This window comes from Nilaparvata lugens, chromosome 2 (assembly GCF_014356525.2).
Source record: "Nilaparvata lugens isolate BPH chromosome 2, ASM1435652v1, whole genome shotgun sequence".
NCBI lineage: Eukaryota > Metazoa > Arthropoda > Insecta > Hemiptera > Delphacidae > Nilaparvata > Nilaparvata lugens.
In genome coordinates this window covers 57,232,813-57,254,125 of record NC_052505.1, presented here as the reverse complement: position 1 = coordinate 57,254,125, position 21,313 = coordinate 57,232,813, and the positions used below count along the sequence as shown (strand labels likewise).

The window sequence follows — 21,313 nt, the reverse complement described above, 5'->3', positions numbered from 1 at the left end:
TTTATTATGAATGGGCCAGACCATCTTTGTGCTAACTTTGCCGAAATTTTATCAGCAGCTCTACTTATTGGATTAGCTTTTAGGAAAACTCTATCATTAGTTTTGAAAGGGATTCTACTTCTTTGTAAGTCAAATCTTTCCTTCACTTTACTCTGCGATTTCAAGAGGTTTTCATGAGCTTGTTTCCACAATTTTCTCGTATTTTCACTGAATTTCTGGGGCAGTATTTCATCTATTACCCATATATTCGTGAGTGGGTGAGTTGGTTTATGCCTGAATATCAACTCATAAGGAGTATACTTACTACTTTCATGGAAGCTACAATTAAATGCTAGAGGTAACCAACTGAGTGGTACATCCCATTTTGTGTGGTCATGAGAAGAGAATGCAATAAGTGCAGATTTCAAATTCCTATGTACTCTTTCAACAGCGTTGGATTGAGGGTGGTATGGAGTACACGTGACATGTAAAATGCCTCTTTGAAAACAGAACTTATTGAATATATTAGATTTGAATTGTGGTCCATTGTCTGACACTATTATTTTAGGTACACCGAAATTAGTGAAAATCCTTTGTAGTTCATTGCAAACGGTATTAGCATTGGCTTCTCTGACTGCAATCAGCCAGCAATACTTACTAAAAGCGTCGAGACAGCTAAAAATCATGCAATTACCTTTAGAAGATCTTGGGAGTTTTCCTACAAAATCTATAAATAATTTCTCCATGGGGTAAGAAGCAACACTGGAAGCCATATAGCCATAATTAGCCTTCTGTGCTGGTTTAGATAATGCACATATTTTACAGTTCTTAATAAATACTCCTACATCTTTAGATATTCCTTTCCAAGTGAAAACCTGTTTAATTTTATTCAAAGTTTTTGTATATCCTAGATGAGCGCCAAACAAAGATTCGTGGTAATACTTGCAAACCATAGGTTTTAGAACTTGGGGAAGTACTATTTTTGGTTCAGTTGAATTTCGAACATTGCATACTAGAATTCCCTTTTTTATTTGATACGGAAAAATATCATTACCAGCACTCGCTGATTGCATTATCTCCTTCACAAATTCGTCCTGCTTCTGATAGGTTGAAATATCAGTGAAACTGAGTGGGAAATCTACTAAATTTATACTACATAAATTCTGTTCTATTACTTCGGGAGGAGAGTCTTCAAACATACGGCTTAAACAATCGGCGACCTTATTGTCAACGCCTTTCACATGCTCTGTAGTAAACTGAAAGGCAGATAACCTTAGAACCCATCTCCCTATCCTACCAAGTTGCTTTGGGTGGTTCAAGACAAATTGCAGTGCATTACAATCAGTTCTCAGAATGAATTTTGTATGTTCAAGGAAATATTTGAATTTCTCAACTCCATAAAGTGCAGCTAAAGTTTCCTTTTCATAGGTGGAATATTTTCGTTCTAATGGTGATAGGGTGCGTGATGCATAAGCGATTGGGGCAAAAGCTCCATCTTGCATCTGACCCAACACACATCCTATTGCAATTGAAGAAGCATCAGTGCTCAAAATAAACTTCTCATTGAAATCAGCCATTTTTAGAAGCGGAGGCTGTGACAGAATCTGTTTTAGTTTATCAAACGATTTTTGACATTCATCATTCCATATGAATTTCGCATTTTTCTTCCTCAAGGCATTCAATGGGGCTGAAATCTGTGCTAAGTTGGGGATAAACTTGGAGAAAAACTGCACCATTCCCAAGAATCGTTCAATTCCTTTTACTTTAGTTGGAACAGGAAAATTAACAATTGGTTTTGTTCTTTCTGGGTCGATCGAAATACTATTATGAGAAACCAAATGACCTAGGAAATTGATTTTGTTAGCAGCAAAGTTACATTTCTGAGGGTTCACTGTCAGGTTTGATCGTTTTAATCTACAGAAAACTTCATCTAATAATTTCCAATGATTTTCGAGAGTGTCAGTATATATAATCAAATCATCCAAATAAAAAAATAGTCCCTTGAAACGCAAGTCACCAAACAATTTCTGCATTAAGTTGGTCAAAACAGCTGATCCACAACTGATTCCATATGGCAAACGCTTGAATTGATACAAGTTAAATGGTGTTATGAACGCTGTTAGATGCTTCGATTTTTCAGTCAAATGGATTTGGTTATAAGCGCTAGTCAAATCAATGCACGAAAACCACTTAGCATTTGAAAAATAATGAAAACATTCGTGAAGATTTCCTAATGGAGCTGACTGTAACTCTATTACCTTATTGAGGCGACGATAATCAATGCACAATCGATAAGAATTTGGAGTTGGTTTGGGCACCAATAAACAAGGTGACGAGTACTGCGATGTTGAGGGCTCAATTATATCTTCATCTAGTAGCTGTTGAATCTTTTTTCTTAGATATTCTAACTTGATTGGATTCATAGAATACGGTTGAGATCTGACAACCTTGTTGGATGTTAATTTAATATCATATTTTATTAGATCGGTTGATCCAATTTTCTCAGTCAGAACATCTGCGTGTTTACTGATCAATTTCTCTAGACTACTCCTATCAAAATAACTCAAATGCGATAAGTCCATTGGGGCCAGTCTCTCCATGATATTATGAACTTGAATTTCGGAATTGTTAGAAAAATCTTTATTAATTAAAGGAAATTTCAAGTGAGGACTGAAGTCAAAGAAAAAGTTTCTTCTTATTAAATTCACAAGGATCTGAGAGTGCTCTATGAAGTCACATCCCAAAATTATTTCAACTGGCAAGTTATCAGCAATTAAAAATCGGAATTTCCATGAGAATATTTCTATTTTAATTTTCAAAATGCACGACGTATTCATAACTAATTTAGAAGAATTTGCAGTCGAACAAATAACTTGATCTTCAATGATCTCAATTTCTTTAAGTTTATTACTGCTAATTATTTCCTGAAGTGTGGAGGCTTTTATTATTGAAAACGCTGAACCAGAGTCAACTAGACATTGGAATGTAGTTTCACCATTATTGAAATTCGCTGGTACAAAGGGAAGAGCTTTGTTAGAATAAATCATCCCACACACTTTATTTTCAGATTTTCTTTGCAAATTTTGAATGAAACGTTTCTTAGAATTAGAAATTTTATTTTTCAATGATTTCAATTTTGATTGTTTTTCTACTTTATTTACTTTTGACACTAAGTTTTTTTTGTTGATGAGGCTAGGTTGAAGTTTAAATTCTTAGTGCAATTTCTTGCAATGTGATTGGGTCCATTGCATTTATAGCATACAAATCCCTGCCTGTGTCCTCTGTTGGGATAGTTATTTATGGGTCTCTTTTCAAATTGAGGTGTATTGTTATTATCCTATTAGTCCTATAGAAAGCATCTCTTTCGATGTCTGCAAAATGTAAATTTTGTGCCTGGATACAGATTTCATCTAATTGGGCTAGAGTTGTAGGTTTGTTCATGAAAATTAACCTTGACCTTTCGTGAGGACTCAGACCACTTAATATTGTAGATACGACTTCAGCTTCTGATTTTTCCAATCTCAATAGCAAAGCACTCTCTTTTATCGACACCACGTAAGCTGATATAGGCTCAACCGGCGCTTGCAGTCGATAAAATCGATCTTTGACTATTGTTGACATAAGTCTCTGTGGTACAAAATAGTTCAGAACCTCCTGGTGGAATTTATCAAAAGAGTGACTTGAATTGATCGCCATAGTGATTTTATCGCATAGAGGCCCAACTGTGAATGGCACTAATAGTTTTAGCATCTGGCCGTCATCTATTTGAGAAAATGACTGAATTTTTAGTGCAATAGTTAGAAACGATAACAAATCATGAATGTTCAGACCATCAGTAGGTTTCAAATTTTTAGTCAAAGATTCAATGGGGTTATGTATTTTTGAATACATTGAATGTTGTACCTGATTTTGATTTTGACTCAAAATTATATTATTGTCAGGGCCTGCAGCTGCATTCACCTCTCCAGTTGGCGAATTTATTATGTTCACAGAAGGTATATTCAATAGTTTACTTGTACCTGGTTGATTTGAAACTACAACATTTGATGTACTGGGAAATGAGAATGCACTAGGCGATTTCATATTAGCTGGAGAAGGAGGCCTACTCTTAACTTGTTTACTTTGCAAATCTACAGTACGAGCAATGATAGAAGGCAACATATTTATCATTTCATACAACAAGGTCAATGATTTTCCTTGTTTATCTGGTGTTATTGTTGGAAAGGCTTTCAAAGATTGTTCAATCACTGAAATGAAATGAAGAGTCTTCGATTCTAATTTCACAATTTCTTTTCTAGTCAGTTCCGACATTGATTCAAGTTCTTCCAATAAATATAGAATTCGAGAGCTAATTTCTTTTATTGTGCTATGAGATCTTAACGTTTCATAGGACACTTGTCTACGTTCAGTGAGGTCAGCGATCTTTTGTCTAAACAAAGTTCTCAGACAATCAACTGTCTGACTTTGCATTTCCGATCTATCTAAACCTAGGATTTCCAATTCGAACAGAAGTTCATCTTTTACTAATACATCTGGGTTAATTTTATGAGACAAAAATGAATTAATTACACGGTTACTTGTAAATGCCGTTTTCACTATCTCCAGTGTAACCGCCATGTTATCCTATTATAATCAAATCTACTAATTATTAATACTTATTACTTCTACACAATTGAAAAGCTTGATAATTCAATATCACTAAAATTTTTCCTACTTTAGATAAATTAATGGAACCTGATAGTCTGGAAACCGCTACTCATTAAATCACTTAAAAATTTCATTAATTTAATAATATTCCATCAGAATTCAATTTTCCCATTTCAAATTTAAATTTCCAATTCCAACACAAAAATAGGACCAGAAAATTCACTAATTAACCGTACGTTCTGCTACCAATTTTATAGTGTCTTTTGAGAACCTAAATTCTCAGACAACTATAATTAAGTTTGGAAATCATGCTAGACCCCGATGGTGGAGGGGTTAGTGAAATTTCTAGTACTATTCTAGTGGTGAGGAATTCGAAATAAAAATCATTTGACGATTGATTGCCTCTATATTAAATATTTAAACTCAAACAACACTTTACAATAAATACTTTCTTCAATTAAAGATTATCTTTGTCTTTAAGAGACCAAATTTAATTATTTTTACGTCTTTAAGAGACCAAAATCTAAGGGACACATTGAATTCTGGTGGGGAAAGATCAAGTACTCATCTTGTAGTTGTCGTCGCGATGTCCGGAGTCCCTGGCGGAGATGGATGAAGGGTGAAGATGATCAGTCGTCCTCCAGGAATGTTCAGGCGTCGCGGCGACAGATCCAAAAGGGAGTTAGTCTTGTTCTCTCCTCATCAGCGTTCAATGACGTACGATTCCATCCATGGTTGGAAGAAGTCGCCGGCCCTTTTACAATGGAAATTCTCAGCCCGATACAGAAACCTGATGACAAATTTACAACAGAATTAGAAACATAATAATTACCAATATCTAATAGGATTGTATTCAATTGATGATCTAGGTAGATCATCAAATAAATACAATTCACCGCTTCCTATGAGGAAATAAATAATATTATTAACATACATAAATCGAACACTTATAAATCATATTCAATGACAATAATGAAAATACTCACCCAAAATGGGTATTGAAGATGCGTAGTATAGAGGGAATCAATCGTCATCCTAATTCATCCCATTATTATATTCTATAAGGGGGACTTTACTTCTAAATATTATTCTTACATTAAATGTCCGATTTACTTGGACAATCAATTATTAAATTCTCCTGGAGAGAATGAGAATGTACCCCCAAACGAAAACATATTACTGTAAATTGTAAGAAATCTCAAGAAACAGTTAACACTCTGACAGCTGGGATTAGAATGATTGCTCTCCTAGTTTTCAGAGGCTTCTACACAATTGAAAAGCTTGATAATTCAATATCACTAAAATTTTTCCTACTTTAGATAAATAAATGGAACCTGATAGTCTGGAAACCGCTACTCATTAAATCACTTAAAAATTTCATTAATTTAATAATATTCCATCAGAATTCAATTTTCCCATTTCAAATTTAAATTTCCAATTCCAACACAAAAATAGGACCAGAAAATTCACTAATTAACCGTACGTTCTGCTACCAATTTTATAGTGTCTTTTGAGAACCTAAATTCTCAGACAACTATAATTAAGTTTGGAAATCATGCTAGACCCCGATGGTGGAGGGGTTAGTGAAATTTCTAGTACTATTCTAGTGGTGAGGAATTCGAAATAAAAATCATTTGACGATTGATTGCCTCTATATTAAATATTTAAACTCAAACAACACTTTACAATAAATACTTTCTTCAATTAAAGATTATCTTTGTCTTTAAGAGACCAAATTTAATTATTTTTACGTCTTTAAGAGACCAAAATCTAAGGGACACATTGAATTCTGGTGGGGAAAGATCAAGTACTCATCTTGTAGTTGTCGTCGCGATGTCCGGAGTCCCTGGCGGAGATGGATGAAGGGTGAAGATGATCAGTCGTCCTCCAGGAATGTTCAGGCGTCGCGGCGACAGATCCAAAAGGGAGTTAGTCTTGTTCTCTCCTCATCAGCGTTCAATGACGTACGATTCCATCCATGGTTGGAAGAAGTCGCCGGCCCTTTTACAATGGAAATTCTCAGCCCGATACAGAAACCTGATGACAAATTTACAACAGAATTAGAAACATAATAATTACCAATATCTAATAGGATTGTATTCAATTGATGATCTAGGTAGATCATCAAATAAATACAATTCACCGCTTCCTATGAGGAATTCTGTTAACTTGGTAAAAGATAAATATCTAATTTTTCTACATATGTATTTAATAATTATGAACATCCCATTTAAGGTTTTCATCAATTATGATTTCTAAGTACTTAGTATTATTGACTTTTTTAATGGTGGGACAATCACAATTACCCAAGTTTAACTTGCACTTGGAATGGAGTCTCAATCTTGATTCTCGTTAGGCTTCCCTACTCTATTTGCAGAGAAAGTTATGTAATTAGTTTTTTCAATATTTAAACTTAAGGGATTCTTATCTAACCACTTCTTAATTAGAAGCATATTATTTTCAGCTATGGTATGAACTTCATTCCATGAATAACCGTGAAAAATAGCTGCAGTATCATCTGCAAAGGATATCACAGTTGAGTTTAGAAATCTTAAATTTAAAAAGTCATTTACATAGAGTACCTTGAGGAAGACCATAAGAAGTTAAGTTAGTTACACTAGATTTATGGTTAGGGACTGGGTTCTATTACTCAGATAGCTTTTGAACAATTTAAGGGAGACTCCTCTGGAACCATAGGACTCCAGTTTATCAAACAAAGTATTATGAGGTATTGTATCAAAAGCTTTGCGTATATCCAGGAAGACCGCAATAGTTTTCTTATTGGAGTTTATTTTATCAGATAAAGTATTGATGAATTTTATTAGAGCGTCAGATGTACTTTTACCATTTTGGAAACCGAATTGGTTCTTGTTGATTATTTTGTTAAGATTCAAGAAAGAAACAACTCTTGACTTTATTAGTTTCTCCATTATTTTAGCAAGGTTGCTGATAAGACTAATCGGTCTATAATTACAGGAATTAGTCAGGTCACCTTGTTTGAATAGAGGTTTTATTTTGGCTGATTTGAGGTGCTCGGGAAAATATCCCTCCTCAAAGTATCTATTAAAAATGGAAGCGAGAGGTTGAGATATAAAATTGGCTATTTTCTTCATCGTTATATTACCTAGACTATCAATACCAGGACTGCAGTTTTTCTTTAGATTTTTAATAGTTGCCTCAACTTCAACTGGGCACGTTGGTCTCATGAAAAACGTGTTATCGATCTGTATTGCAGGAAATCGATCACCAGTATTATCAGGGATATTGATAGTTTGAGCTTGTAATTTATCCACATTTGTGAAATAATTGTTGAGGGATTGAGCATCAAGTTTAGTACTCTTGTCCTTGATACTGTCCTCACCTATGACTTCGTTTATGCACTTCCACAACTTCATGCTGTTTTTATTACAATTTTCAATTTTCCTTTTATAGTACACTTCCTTTGCATGATTTATGATCTTATTCAAACCATTACGATAAGCCTTATATTCATTCTTTAAGATATTGTTATTAGGATCTCTTCTGAGTCTAGAATGCATTTTGTCCCGCGTGATTATTGATCTTATGATGCCTTCAGATATCCAGGGCTTCAGGGGACGAGGTCTGTTAGGTATCTCTTTCACCTTCTTGCATTGATTGATGAGACTGGTCAAACGATCAACAAATTTATCCATAATAGTGTCAATGCTTCCATTCACGGTATAGATTTCTCCCCAATCTTCATTCATTATGCATTCCAATTGTGTATGATAGTTGGTTCTAGTTAATGTGTTTATCAATATGTTTCTATTATCCTTATTGATAGGAACCTTCACCAAGTTCAGTACAACCGCGTAGTGGTCAGTTATGGTTGTCCTAAATATAGCTCCTTAATGGACATAGAATGGTTGCCTGAATTTTTATAAAAAATGTGGTCAATGCAAGAATTTGTTGTGGTTGTTACTTTGGTATCACCAGTTATGTAAGACTTATAGCCAACACTATTGAAAATATGCAGATAATCTTGAACAGGAACACTAGTTGGATGTGTATTTATATTCATGTCTCCCGCCACACAAACATTTATTCCATTAGGAATTTTACTGATTTCATTACTCAGACTATTAAGAAAATTATCAATATTTTGATTACTTGGTGATCTATAAACCCCAATCACCTTCACAATAAAATCATCAATTATTCTTAAGTCAGCACTAACTACATTGGCATCAGTAATATCGAGTGAAACTTCATTGAATCTTATACAATCTTTTATGTACATGCATAATCCATCACATTTATTCTGTTTAGTGTACTTATTATTTTATTGCCGTATATCCAGGAATGTTGAAAATGAACGGAATATCTGCAGTCAACCAGGTCTCCGTTAATATTATAATGTGAATATCAGTTTTCAAATCATTTAGGCAGCAAATGAACTGATCGAAATTAGCATTCAAACTACGTATATTCATAAGTTAAGTGATTGGACGACACGACTGAGTTTTTAAAAATTGAATCTTTATTAACACTACAACTACAGAAAATACCGAATTAAAGAATTTCGGGAGCCGAGTGCTCTCGTCAAGAGTTTGAGTAGAACTAACTGAAAATAATTAATTGAGACATAAAGAAGACAATGCATAGTCAGCTATATTCTATAACAATGGGGTTGTAATACTACTACTATAGGTATTTAACTCTTTCTTCAGCAATAAGGGCTTCCGTTATTTCATCAACATATGGATTTTTCGATACACCAAAAGTTATTTCCATAGGAGTTAGTTTTAAAGTTGAATTTATTGTGTTATTGAATGCGATAAATGCACGTTTCATATTATCTTCGGGTTTGTTGTCTGTATTTTCCATTTGTATAGCATTAAGGAGTTCAATGAGTGTCGAGTGTGCTCGTTCCAATAAACCCTGGGAATCTGGATGTCCCGGTGTTATATAATAAGGTTCTATCTTATATAAACGCAAAAAATCTCGAAGTCCAGCATTGTCGAATTCACGACCATTATCCATTTGGATTGTCTTAGGACATGGAAATAGAGAAAAGTAATCATTCAAACAAGACTGTATTTCAAGTTGGTTCAAACTTGTTAGTGGATATGCCATGAGTTTTTTCGAAAAGCAATCTATTATCGTGAGGAATTTTATTCTACTGTATTGAAACGTGTCAATCTGTAATTTTTCGAAAGGTTTGTCAGGAGTTGGGGTAATTTTGTATTCAACTTGAACAGGTCTTCTATCATATTTCACTTTAGCACATACTGAACATTTATTTATGTATTCCGTAATGTCTTTAAGCATGGTAGGCCAATAGTATTCTCTTCGAATGTGGTTATAGCTTTCATTAATTCCACGGTGATACGTTTTTCCTACATGATAATTGGTTACAACTCCTTTTTGTCCCTCTGAATCAGTTATATACAAATTCAGTTTCTTATATCTCCTAAGTTTCACAGAATTAAAATTAGCAATGATACGATTCTTTAAATTTTCGAAAATTATTTCATAATTATTCTTTTTCCAATACACCTGTCCTGGAGCAAAGTATCCCATAAAGTGTGTTGGGTTTCAAGTATTGTATACACACATTATTTATTTCTTCAGGTGTGGATAAACTATGAAAATATAGAGTCAATCTGTTTTTTGTAAAAACTTTTCTGATAACAGGTTCTTTGTTGCCACGTTCTAAAATGATTTGATTTTGTTCAACATTGATTATTTTGTCATCTTCCGCAATGACTACTTGTTCGTTCGAGCTCTCCTGTGAATGTATTGTAACTAGACTACGATTATCAATTTCTTGTTCATTATCATTAGCATCATTATCATTAGTATCATTATCATTATTTACAATATTGTATCGATCGGAATTGTTAGTTTGTTCGGCAGATTTGCCTACATGTTGAAGAAAATCGTCAAGTGTGACGGTGTCTACTGAGGGAATGTCTGTGTTAGTGTTAGATCTAAGCAGTTCGTCCATGTCAAATTCGTCGGGGTCATCGAGATCATTGTTATTCTCGAGATCCTGAAAGTCATGATTGAAACCACGAAAACCACTTTCGAAACCTTTGAAAGGTTCGTCTTCATCATTTTCCATCATGTTAACGTCAAGTGGGCGTATTCTTGAAAGAGCGTCAGCTACTTGGTTCGATTTACCTTCCACATACTGGATTGAAAAATCAAATTCTTCTAGAAAGAGTTTCATACGAATCAATTTTGAATTCGGTTCTTTAATGCTGTGTAGCCATTGAAGAGGTTTGTGATCGGTTTCGATTATGAATTTTCTACCATAGAGGTATGGTCGAAAATGTTTGCATGACCAGACTATAGCTAATAATTCTTTCTCAATCGTAGAAAGATTTTCTTCATGACGATTAAGTGTACGAGAAGCATATGCAATGGGTAAAGTTTTACCATTGAATTTTTGTGATAACACTGAACCTATAGCATAATTGCTAGCATCACAAGTCAGAATAAATGTTTTTGTGAAGTCAGGTAGCTGTAAAATTGGATCGTTTTGTAATAGAAGTTTTAATGTTTCGAATGACTTTTGATATTCTGGATTGTTTGGATTGATTTTAACATCTTTTTTCAAGGCGTGTGTGAGAGGTTTTGCAATCTTAGCGTAATCTTTTATCATTTTTCGATAGTAGCCTGTCAATCCTAGAAATTGCTTAATTTCTTTTTCAGTTTTTGGGATTGGAAGTTCTTAATAGCTTCTAGCTTTGAAGGATCGGGTTGAATTCCGCGTTCAGAAATGATATGTCCTAAGTATAGTAATTCTCGTTTAAAAAACTCTGTTTTGTCCAGTTGGATTTTTAGATTATGATCTCTAAGTTGTTTGAAAACTGATTTTAGATGTTTCAAGTGTTCCTCGAGATTATCGGAAAACACGATTATGTCGTCCATGTATTGGGCATTCTGGAAAACAAAATGTTCATTGCACGTTGGAAAGTAGCTGGAGCGTTCTTTAATCCAAACGGCATTCTCAAAAATTCATAATGTCCGTTCTCAGTTGAAAAGGCAGTTTTCGGAATTGATTCCTTTTCCATTTGAATTTGATGGAATCCAGAAGCGAGATCTATCGCTGAAAAATAGGTAGCCCTTCCAATTTTCCCAAATAAGTCCTCAATATTTGGTAGAGGATATTTGTCTTCAATCGTTTTATCATTAATCTTCCTGTAATCTAAAACGACACGTATTTTACGTTTACCGGAGGCGTCTGGTTTTTTGGGCACTACCCAAATTGGACTGTTATATGGGGAGTTGGAATGTTGAATTATTTTATTCTGAAGAAGTTTGTCAATTTCTAATTCAACGTCCTTCCTGAACACTTGATGGTATCTATAATTTTTAGAATATACAGGGATTTCGTCAGTAGTGTTGATTTTAAATTTCAACAAATTAGTACTACTTGTCAATTCATCATGTTTACGTTTGATGATTTCAGGAAAATTCCGTATTAAATTTATGATATGTTTCCGCTCTTCGACATTCATATGGTCCGTCCGAAGAAGTTTGGGAATTTCTCTTATAATATCCGATTTGTTTGATACATCTGAGTTATCAATTTCATCATTGTCAAAAATAGTTTCTAATTCTTCTATCTCCATTGGCTCGGGGCTTATGGTCATGAGCTCATTGGAATACACTACGCACTTACATCTATTTTCTTCTATACTAACAATACTTTCTTCAACGTAATAACTTTCATGAGAAACAGCTTTAAGTAGTCCTGTCTTGAGATTAGGAATCGACCTAACTGGTACAGTAACAACATTAAATCCTGGTTTCAATTGAATTTGTTCATTAGAGTTAATCACTGATAACAACGGTTTCGAAATAGTACGATAATCTAACGTGTTGTTTGTATAATTTACATTGGCTTTGAGTTCTTTCAAAGTTTCGTGACCTAATAAGATATCGTATCTTGTCGAAAAGTCATACACGTACATTTTGATTTGTGAACTTCCTGGAAACACAGTATTTGAGTTCATAAAAATGTATTCATTTCCACCACTTTCACCGACTGGTGTTTTTACTACGAACTTTTCTTTATATCTGGTCACATTGGGTGGTATGGTAGAGGGGTTCACATAGTTCTTTGACGACCCAGTGTCAACCATCCATTTACGGTTAGCGTGGTCGACAAAATATGGGAGCGACTTATTTATGATATTCAATTCAAATTGTTTAGGGGTGTTTCCGCTGAGTGTGTTGGGCCTACCCCTAAAAAATGAGCCTGCATGTTGTTGAATGCTTCAGTAAGTGAAGTTAGCTGGTTTTGCATGCTTTGGATTTCATGTCCGAAAGGATGAGATGAGTTATCTGTGAAGTCATCTTGCAAATGATGCACTTCAAACGGAGATTTTGAGTTCAGTTTGAAACGATTAGAAGGATTTGTTTGAACTGTGCGCATGCTGACAGAGTTTTGTGAATCCCACTTACTGGGATTTCCCACTGGAATCCCACTTACTGTGGTTGTCTGAATTGAGGATTGTTTTGCACAGGCCTCGGTTGGTGAGGAAATTGAGCAAATTGATTTTGAGGAAAATTTTGTTGAAAGTTTCTGTTCTGGGGGAATGTTTGCTGTGATCCATTATTCTGTTGGAAGAAATTCGGTACTCGAGGTTGCGAGAAGTTGTTAGAAAAAGCTCTGTTGCTTGCTTGATAAGCATGAGTGAATGTGTTTGATTAAAAGCTCTTGAATCAATTTTATTGATAGTACTGATAGTTGATTTGAAGTTCAAGCTCCTTAGAATAATACTACAGTCATTAATAATCTTATGTCTAGCATCGTCAAGATCGTGAATTTGGAGGATTTGCAAATGAGAGCCCAAAGTTGGGTGTACTCCGTGAATCAATGTACGAGTAAGAGTTGCGTTGCATTAACTGCTGCATTAGATTAGTCAAAAGTTCACCTTGGATACCATCTAGTTTATATTTAGTCAACACAGTTGTGCGTTTTTCATCCAGGCGATTAATGAATTCGATCGGGTGATCATTTGAATAGGATTCCATGAAAGTAATTTCCGCAATTAGGTCTGGAACGGACCTGTTGTCAGCGAAGTTTGTTTTTAGAGCGGCTATCAGCTCTGTTACAGTTGTACAATTGTTATTAAAAACAAATGATTCTGCGGGTCATGAAAGACGGCTTACGACTGCCCTGAAAAGGAGCCAGTGATTTTCTGTTTTTTCGTCAATGTTTGCACTACAATAGGACATTAATAATTCATTACAAGTACGTACTAATAAAATGTGGTAGCTTATAGCAAGTACCATCATAGTGGGGTATGAATTTAAGAATGTCATGAGGAATTTGTTTCGAGATATTAGGCATTGTAGGGTTTGGTTGAGGAAGAGATATAACAAAATTACTCACAGTCGATTGAGGTTGGTGGGCGATGTTCCGGTTGTCGTCAGCGTCGGCGTCGGCGTCGGTGTCGTCTTCTCCTTCAGATGATATAAGGACAGCAGGAATCCTCCTGTAGGTGGCGAGATATCGGTCCCTCTGTGGAGTCCTCTCGTCTCCTGCGGTGGCCAGCGTGGGGTTGAACTAACTGCTATGCTGGATACGGTTACAGCGTGATGGTGATAACAGCTTGATGGTGGTTTTCCATTGATGAGTAATTGAAGTCGATTTCGTTTTTGTAGTTTGATTCGGTTTACACTTATTAACACTGGTGAAAGTTAACTTCTTGTTGAAGAAATTTTTGAAAGTTTGAGTTTACTCTGATAACACTTGACTTTATTTTCTCGTTGGAGAATAATTTTGTAGTTGAGTGGTAGATTTTGAAATTTTGAAGTCGAGTCACTTTCACTATGAGTTTCTCGTTGGAGAAAAATATATGGGTTGGTTCACGGATGAAGAGGTGAAACTCAAAGTTTTTTCGATGCACAAGATAAAAGATCTTGTATCCGAGTTTAATGAACGTGGATGGATACAACGATAAAACTTTCCGCGACGTAAGTTCGGGCGCCAGTTAAGTGATTGGACGACACGACTGAGTTTTTAAAAATTGAATCTTTATTAACACTACAACTACAGAAAATACCGAATTAAAGAATTTCGGGAGCCGAGTGCTCTCGTCAGAGTTTGAGTAGAACTAACTGAAAATAATTAATTGAGACATAAAGAAGACAATGCATAGTCAGCTATATTCTATAACAATGGGGTTGTAATACTACTACTATAGGTATTTAACAATAGACATAATATTGAAACACTCAGCATCTTCATTTCTGTCCTCGTGAAAGTGATAGTTCAAATAATCGTCGATTAGGCTACATCTGTTTCATTTTCTGTTTCTAAAATATTCAGAGCTTCTCCAGTGTCACTCATAACTTATATCATCAGGCCCACTTCTCTTTTCCTTGTTCCATTTAACAAGCCCCTCACTATCTATGAATTCAAGTTTCTTAATTAGTTTGTCCACAGCATCATCTACCAGACCGGTTGTTAAGTACCTGGAAGTTTCAGTGTGTCTAGACAAAGCAACAATCGCATGGGGCATGCTGTTATAGATTTAATTCTCCTTGTACTCAATTCTGATTAGAATAACATTTTTATGAGTTAGCCCTTGTGCTTCATGGATTGTGTGAAGTGCAACATCCTCTCTCCACTTTATAGTACCACCCACCATAAGTTTTTCCTCTTGGGTGAATGTTAATATCAAAGTGACGGGTTGTATCAGATGGTATTCCCCATTTCTGTAAGTAGGTAGAATTGAGATAGCTCTCTCATTGAGCGTCGTAATATTTTCATAGACAGTGAAAAGGACAAAACAAACATCGATAGGACATCTACGAGTAACCGTTTGTTTTGTAAAAGGATCGCAGAATTCTGAAATTTTATGCCATTTTGTGTCATAATTACTACTCTCAATATAGGGTATTTGATTTGCGTCACCAACTACAATTTTATTTCTGAGGCCTTACTCAAGTTAGCAATAAAACCGATGTTACCCGCATGCATAAGTAGAACTTCATCAATAAAAACTGTATCGTATGTTTTATTCTGATTATGATTTATTATATATGAGCCAACTGTCCTTTAATGTTTTCGACCATACTTCCAATGACAGTTTCACGGATTGCTTTAATACCTGCCAGTGTTTGAGTGAGTACTAGATCCTCGCCAGGCTCATGATGTGAGACTATAAAGTAAGATTTACCACAGCCGGGAACACCTTCATACCATTTTATTTTAGGAAGTTTACACTCATGAAGACTTATTCTATTCATAGTTTTTATTAATTCGCTATTCGGCATAAGTGTAGTATCACGTGTAACTAAAACACATCGTTCTTTAGTAGAGAATTTTAACATATCCTCTTGAAATTCTATGTAACTTCCACCCTGCTCCAAGCAATATCCCATTCGGTATTTAGAGTTTCTTTTGAATAGGAATCTTTTCAAATTATTATCATAGATGTTGTAAGGCTTTTCCTGGGGGAGTCACTCTCACCTCCAAGGATAAGTTGATACACGTATAAAGAATCAGATGTTGAATGTAAATAGTCCCACGTTACTGGCCAAATCATGTAGTACTGTATTTAAATGCCCCACGTTGGGTCGGCAAATTGTGTAAAGCGGTTTTTTACTCACCTCACATACGTAGAGTGAATCTTGCACTGAGTCACCAGTGTCGAGGTTATGAATTTTGAAATTGCATGCGTGGACGCTAAGTGTACACCAGACTGATTGATTCACTACAAGATTCAATACAACTGTCGGAATCGCGGGAGGCCTAAACACTCGCACACCCTTGATTCTTCTTTTGACAGATTGTATGCTGACAAAATTTTTTATAGACAGTGTAGCGGTTGCTAAACACTGAAGACGGATATCTTAGAATTATTATTACCTGTGATGAAAGAGCATACAAAATCATACAGGTCGAGCAAAAATCCCGATGTAGATAATTTACGGGACTGCGTCTCTAATAAGTTCCGAAGGATTAATATAGAGTATGAGGACCTGATATCGTTCGGAATATATTTCGAGAACAGAGTCTTGTCGGGTTTTGAGCTCTATTGTAGGAAATTATATGATCTCCAGCTGCATCTGCTGTACAGTGGACGAATTCGCTCCTAAGTCGAAGTTGGTAACAGATAAAAGCTGATATATGAGCAGGTAAGGACAGAGAATAAATACCTCGATCTGACCCCACACAATACATCCACTTAGACCTTTCCTAATATCCAGCTTAATTCAATTATTTCAATGATCGTATTCGATCGGTTCTTGATAATATAGAACGTATCAGACACAATAATGACAGGCTTAAGAAATAATTGAACTCAGAAGACGAATTAACAAAATTGAAATATATTATAATAAAATATATGATCTCACAGTGCAGATTCAGAATTTGATTTACAGATTGAAAGTGGTTTAACATTAACAAAATGATTAGCAATTTTCTTGTACTTGCATGACACCATGCATGATTCAACAGAATTTTTACAATTGATAAAGTTTAACAGTTTGTGAGAAAATGGTGAAAATAAATTACAAAATATTTTAAAAATGCTTGGGGCCGTGGTTCTGGCAGCGGAGGACAGTTAATCAACTACAAGTACTTACAAATTCTAAATCAAATAAATTCTAGGCTCTTAATGACTAATAAGCGCTTGTCGGCGTGGCCAATAATTTAACAAAGGAAAATTTATATTTTCCGCACTATAATACATTTCGAAGCATAGATTGGGGCCCCTTTAATTTTACAACTCATGTGAAATTCCTTGGCGGTCGTGGTTTTCTTCTTTGGATCAAAATCGTTTGATTGGCAGCGGGTCCAGGCTTCGGTCTCAGCACATGTGGAATTTTAATTTAATATTTCCTTCACCAAATTGATTGAGGGATAATTGAACTTTAAACTCTTGAATTATCGATTGATGAAAATAGATTTACGGATAAGAAATGGAATAGCCTAAAATAGAACGAAAGTTTTACAAATAGGTCTTGGTAACTTTAACGAGGTCTGAACGGTGAGGATCTCGAAAGGGAAGTGAAGTCTTCTTCTAAGCTTCTTGGCTAGAACTTTCTTTCTGAGAATCTCTGTGTAATAAATTTGCATGAAAATTTGCCATTGGTAGAACAATTGTGACGTAGACATGACGTCAGTGGCAAGCAATAGAAAATAATTCCTTTAATTACAATAATAACTCAATTTGTATAATTCTTGAAACTGCTTAATTCTCTAGATAGAGTTCCTCTATACAATATACATGTGCTAGCGTATATGATAAGGCAGGTTTGTTGTCTGATAACAGATTAACATATGTTGTTTTCAAACGATCACCTTTTTGGTGCTATTTCTATGCACTATGATTGGCTTAGACTTGCCAAAGAGATTCAATCACCATGTGGTTCAGTTGAAACAATAATTAATAATTTATATTCTTATACAATTTTTATTATGTTTGAGACTGTTATAATTAATTTCTGCTGTTTTTATCAATAATATAATGTTCATGCTATGACCTAGTTAGTTACAATAATACTTGACATTATAATATAATTTCTTAATAATAAATAATTTCAACAATGATACATACATTTTATTTTTTATTTGAAATTCTTGGTCCTTCATCGATAGTTTTTTCTTAATTTTAGAAATAATATTACAGCTTGCATGGAATCTGGCATGACATTTTACAATATGTTGAATCAGTCAGCTGTGTTTGAGCTGTTCTAAAACATCTGATCAATAGTAAACAAAGTGTAGCCTCAAAATTCAATGAGTAATTCATGAATGGTTCGTGCTCAATTTGCAGAATAATTATAATTTTATTAAATAATTCTTTAGAAAATATGCAGTACAGAACGGTACTCTTATCTGATATACAGTTACTGATAAGGAAGCTTTATCACTCGGTCGCTAACTATTCCTTTAGCAAATTCTTTCATTTTAAAAGGGTAATCACAGTTTTCTGGCTAGTTCTCTCCTTCTCATGAGGTTTATTTAAAACAATTCATCACACAAAAGCCCCCAGGATATTTCAAATAGGTAATTGGGAGACAAGTAGAAACAATGACTATTTGAAAAATCCGATATTGTGATGAATACACCATTTTATCTCCTTACTTCTACAAAAACTTCACACTTAACACTAAAAACAATATATTGTGCACTTTTGGCTACGAGAAAATAAATAATTGATTGTTCCTTCCATTGGATACAATCTAAATACAATAATTAATGAAGTCCCTTTGGATCCTTCATTAAAGCAACTTCACAACTTCCATTTATGGGTGGCTTATGAGCAGACCCACAACTATAACAAATATAACAAAATTTCAACATATTATCCTCTTAGGATTCAAATAATATTTGCAACAAATATAGATTTTCATCATTTTTCATGATTATTACAAGTTTCGACTCTTTGTTTTGGCTTTTACATAAATTGGGTGAGAATGTGATTAATTTCGGTGACTTGACAATTGTCTACCGCTTGATTCGAGCAATTCCTTTGTTATGCTTGGTATGTTGTGTACAAACATGGTTACACTTGAAGTGATTTTTGATTTTTATCAATGCTGGTTACAAATACTGTGTTTTCAAGATTATTTTCATTGATTTGAATTACAATTCATGATCTTTTAATGCAACAATAATAAATTTCATATTTGAAGGTAAGAATTCCGTTTTTTTTTGAGCTTTTTAGAGATACATTCATATAACATAGAACATGCACATTTCGTGCAATTTAACATAAATATATATATTTTTGGTTGCGTTTTTTACTTATACTTTCACATTAAATAATAGATTATAACAGTTAACGACGATATTGCTTTGATTCATTACAATTTATTCTGTGATCTCGCACACATTGGTTGGTGTGACGAAAAAATTATCGAACAGGCTTTGGTTCTGAATGGATTTCTTGATCGATTTTGTATTTCGAGGTTATATTTATGCATTTATTCGAATAATTTTTGTTCATTTTCTTTCCTCCTATTCAATACTGACTTCATCTGATTTATAATTTACAAATATTTTCTGTTGATAATACAATTTGTGTTTCTGTTTTTCAGTCGGGCAGATGGTACTAGACGATTGTTTCTGTGATGACAGTAGCATGAGGCGGATGGCTTGATCAGGTTGGTAATTTTTAGAGTTGTTCTGTAGTTTTATTTTCTTGACTTAGAGTTGATAATAATTTCTTCATTTGAAGTAGATTGATAGTATTTCCTTATTAGCTGAGATGCGGCGAAGTTAGGTTATCTTGATTGATTAGGCTGCAGTAGAAAGGTGCCAGTATGCAAAGATATGATTTGATGGGTAGGCTGTGATTATGACAAGTTTGATGATTTATGTATTCACAACATAGCTTCCAAATTAATTCAAAAATTATTCCTTAAGCCCCCATCTAAATTTGATTTCGGTATTTGTTTCAAGTTTCCATTCCAATTTGCAACTATCCGTTTTATCAAACTTGGCTTAAAACGAATGTGCTGACGAAGTAGGTAGATCTCTTCAGCCAATGTTGTCCTTCCTTGTTGACCGGTGACATGTAGTTTGATCTTTTTAAACCTTACATGCCGGTGGTGTCTGTGGGTTTTTTCAAATAATCTTTTTCTTTTCTGCATGGTGGTGTACAGTCGGCTTGATTTTAACCGGACATGACTGCGGTGGTTGTAGGTCCTTCTTAATACTGTCTTCCTTTTTCCTTGCATTTTGGTATAAGATTTGAGGTAGGATTTCAGCTTTATATGATGGCGGTGTAGGTAGATTCTTCTTGAGACCATTTTTCCTTTCTGCATGGCGGGGAGAAATTGGATATTCAATTTTAGTCTTACATGATGGCGGTGTAGATAGACTCTATTAATGCTTCTTCTTTTCTGTTGAACTGCTATTTTGCTTGTGTGTTGTTTTGTTTTATAGGTTTTCAGTTTTGGTTGTGATTTTGGTTTGTTGTAGTTTTCCGTTTTACTTCTATTGTTTTGTGAACTATCTTCATGAGTGCTGGGTTTATATGTTGCAGGTGCTGTCTTTGGTGGATGGGGGATACGTGCGGTCGGCGGTCTGGGCTGCTCTTCAACTCTGTGGGCAACGTCCTTGGACTCCTGGTGGTCTGCGCGCGGTGGTACGGGCTGTCCCTCTACCTGATGGATGTCGTCCTCAGCTTGGTGGGTGATGTCGTCCTCAGCTTGGCGGGTGATGTCGTCTGGCTTCTCTTGGCATTCTGTGGGGTGCGGTGTGATCTCAGTCTTGACATTCTCGGTAGGTTGGTCTCCCATACATGTGTCACGTTCGTTTGCCTGTTTTATGACCTCCTCTTCGAGTATGTTTGCTTTCGCATGCATGGGCTAAGTCTCTGGTCCAATATTGATTTTAATTGTCTGACATTCCTCCTCAATTTGCTGTGTTACCATCTTGCTTTCCTCTGCTGCCTTCAACTGTTGATCCAGTTTCTCAAAACCTTGTTCACTTGCTTTCCCCATCTGTTGGATTTCCTTCTTTAATTCTTCTCTTGCTTGTTTCTTGTCTTCCCTTAGTTCTTCTCTTGCTTGTTTGCTTTCCTTGACCATATTGTTTAGTGTTTCATTCATTTTCTTTATTTCTTCCAGGATGATGTTCATCTGTAGCGTGGAAAGGGTGGGTATGTAGCCTTCGGTCTGCGGTGGAAACTCTGTGGTATGAGCTACGGGCGTCTGGACTTCTGGAACGGTGGTACATGGG

The 21,313-nt window shown here is 35.0% G+C and overlaps 1 protein-coding gene across 1 annotated transcript; it reads right to left on the bottom strand.

Moving 5' to 3' along the window:
- Positions 1 to 3,276: 3,276 nt before the first annotated feature.
- LOC120349650 lies at positions 3,277 to 5,885 on the bottom strand. The gene is made up of 2 exons (XM_039420130.1): positions 5,613 to 5,885; positions 3,277 to 5,416 (listed from the first exon to the last, which is right to left on the bottom strand). The coding sequence occupies exon 2, from the start codon at positions 4,594 to 4,596 to the stop codon at positions 3,277 to 3,279; it is 1,320 nt and encodes a 439-aa protein (XP_039276064.1). The 5' UTR covers positions 4,597 to 5,416; positions 5,613 to 5,885.
- Positions 5,886 to 21,313: the final 15,428 nt, after the last annotated feature.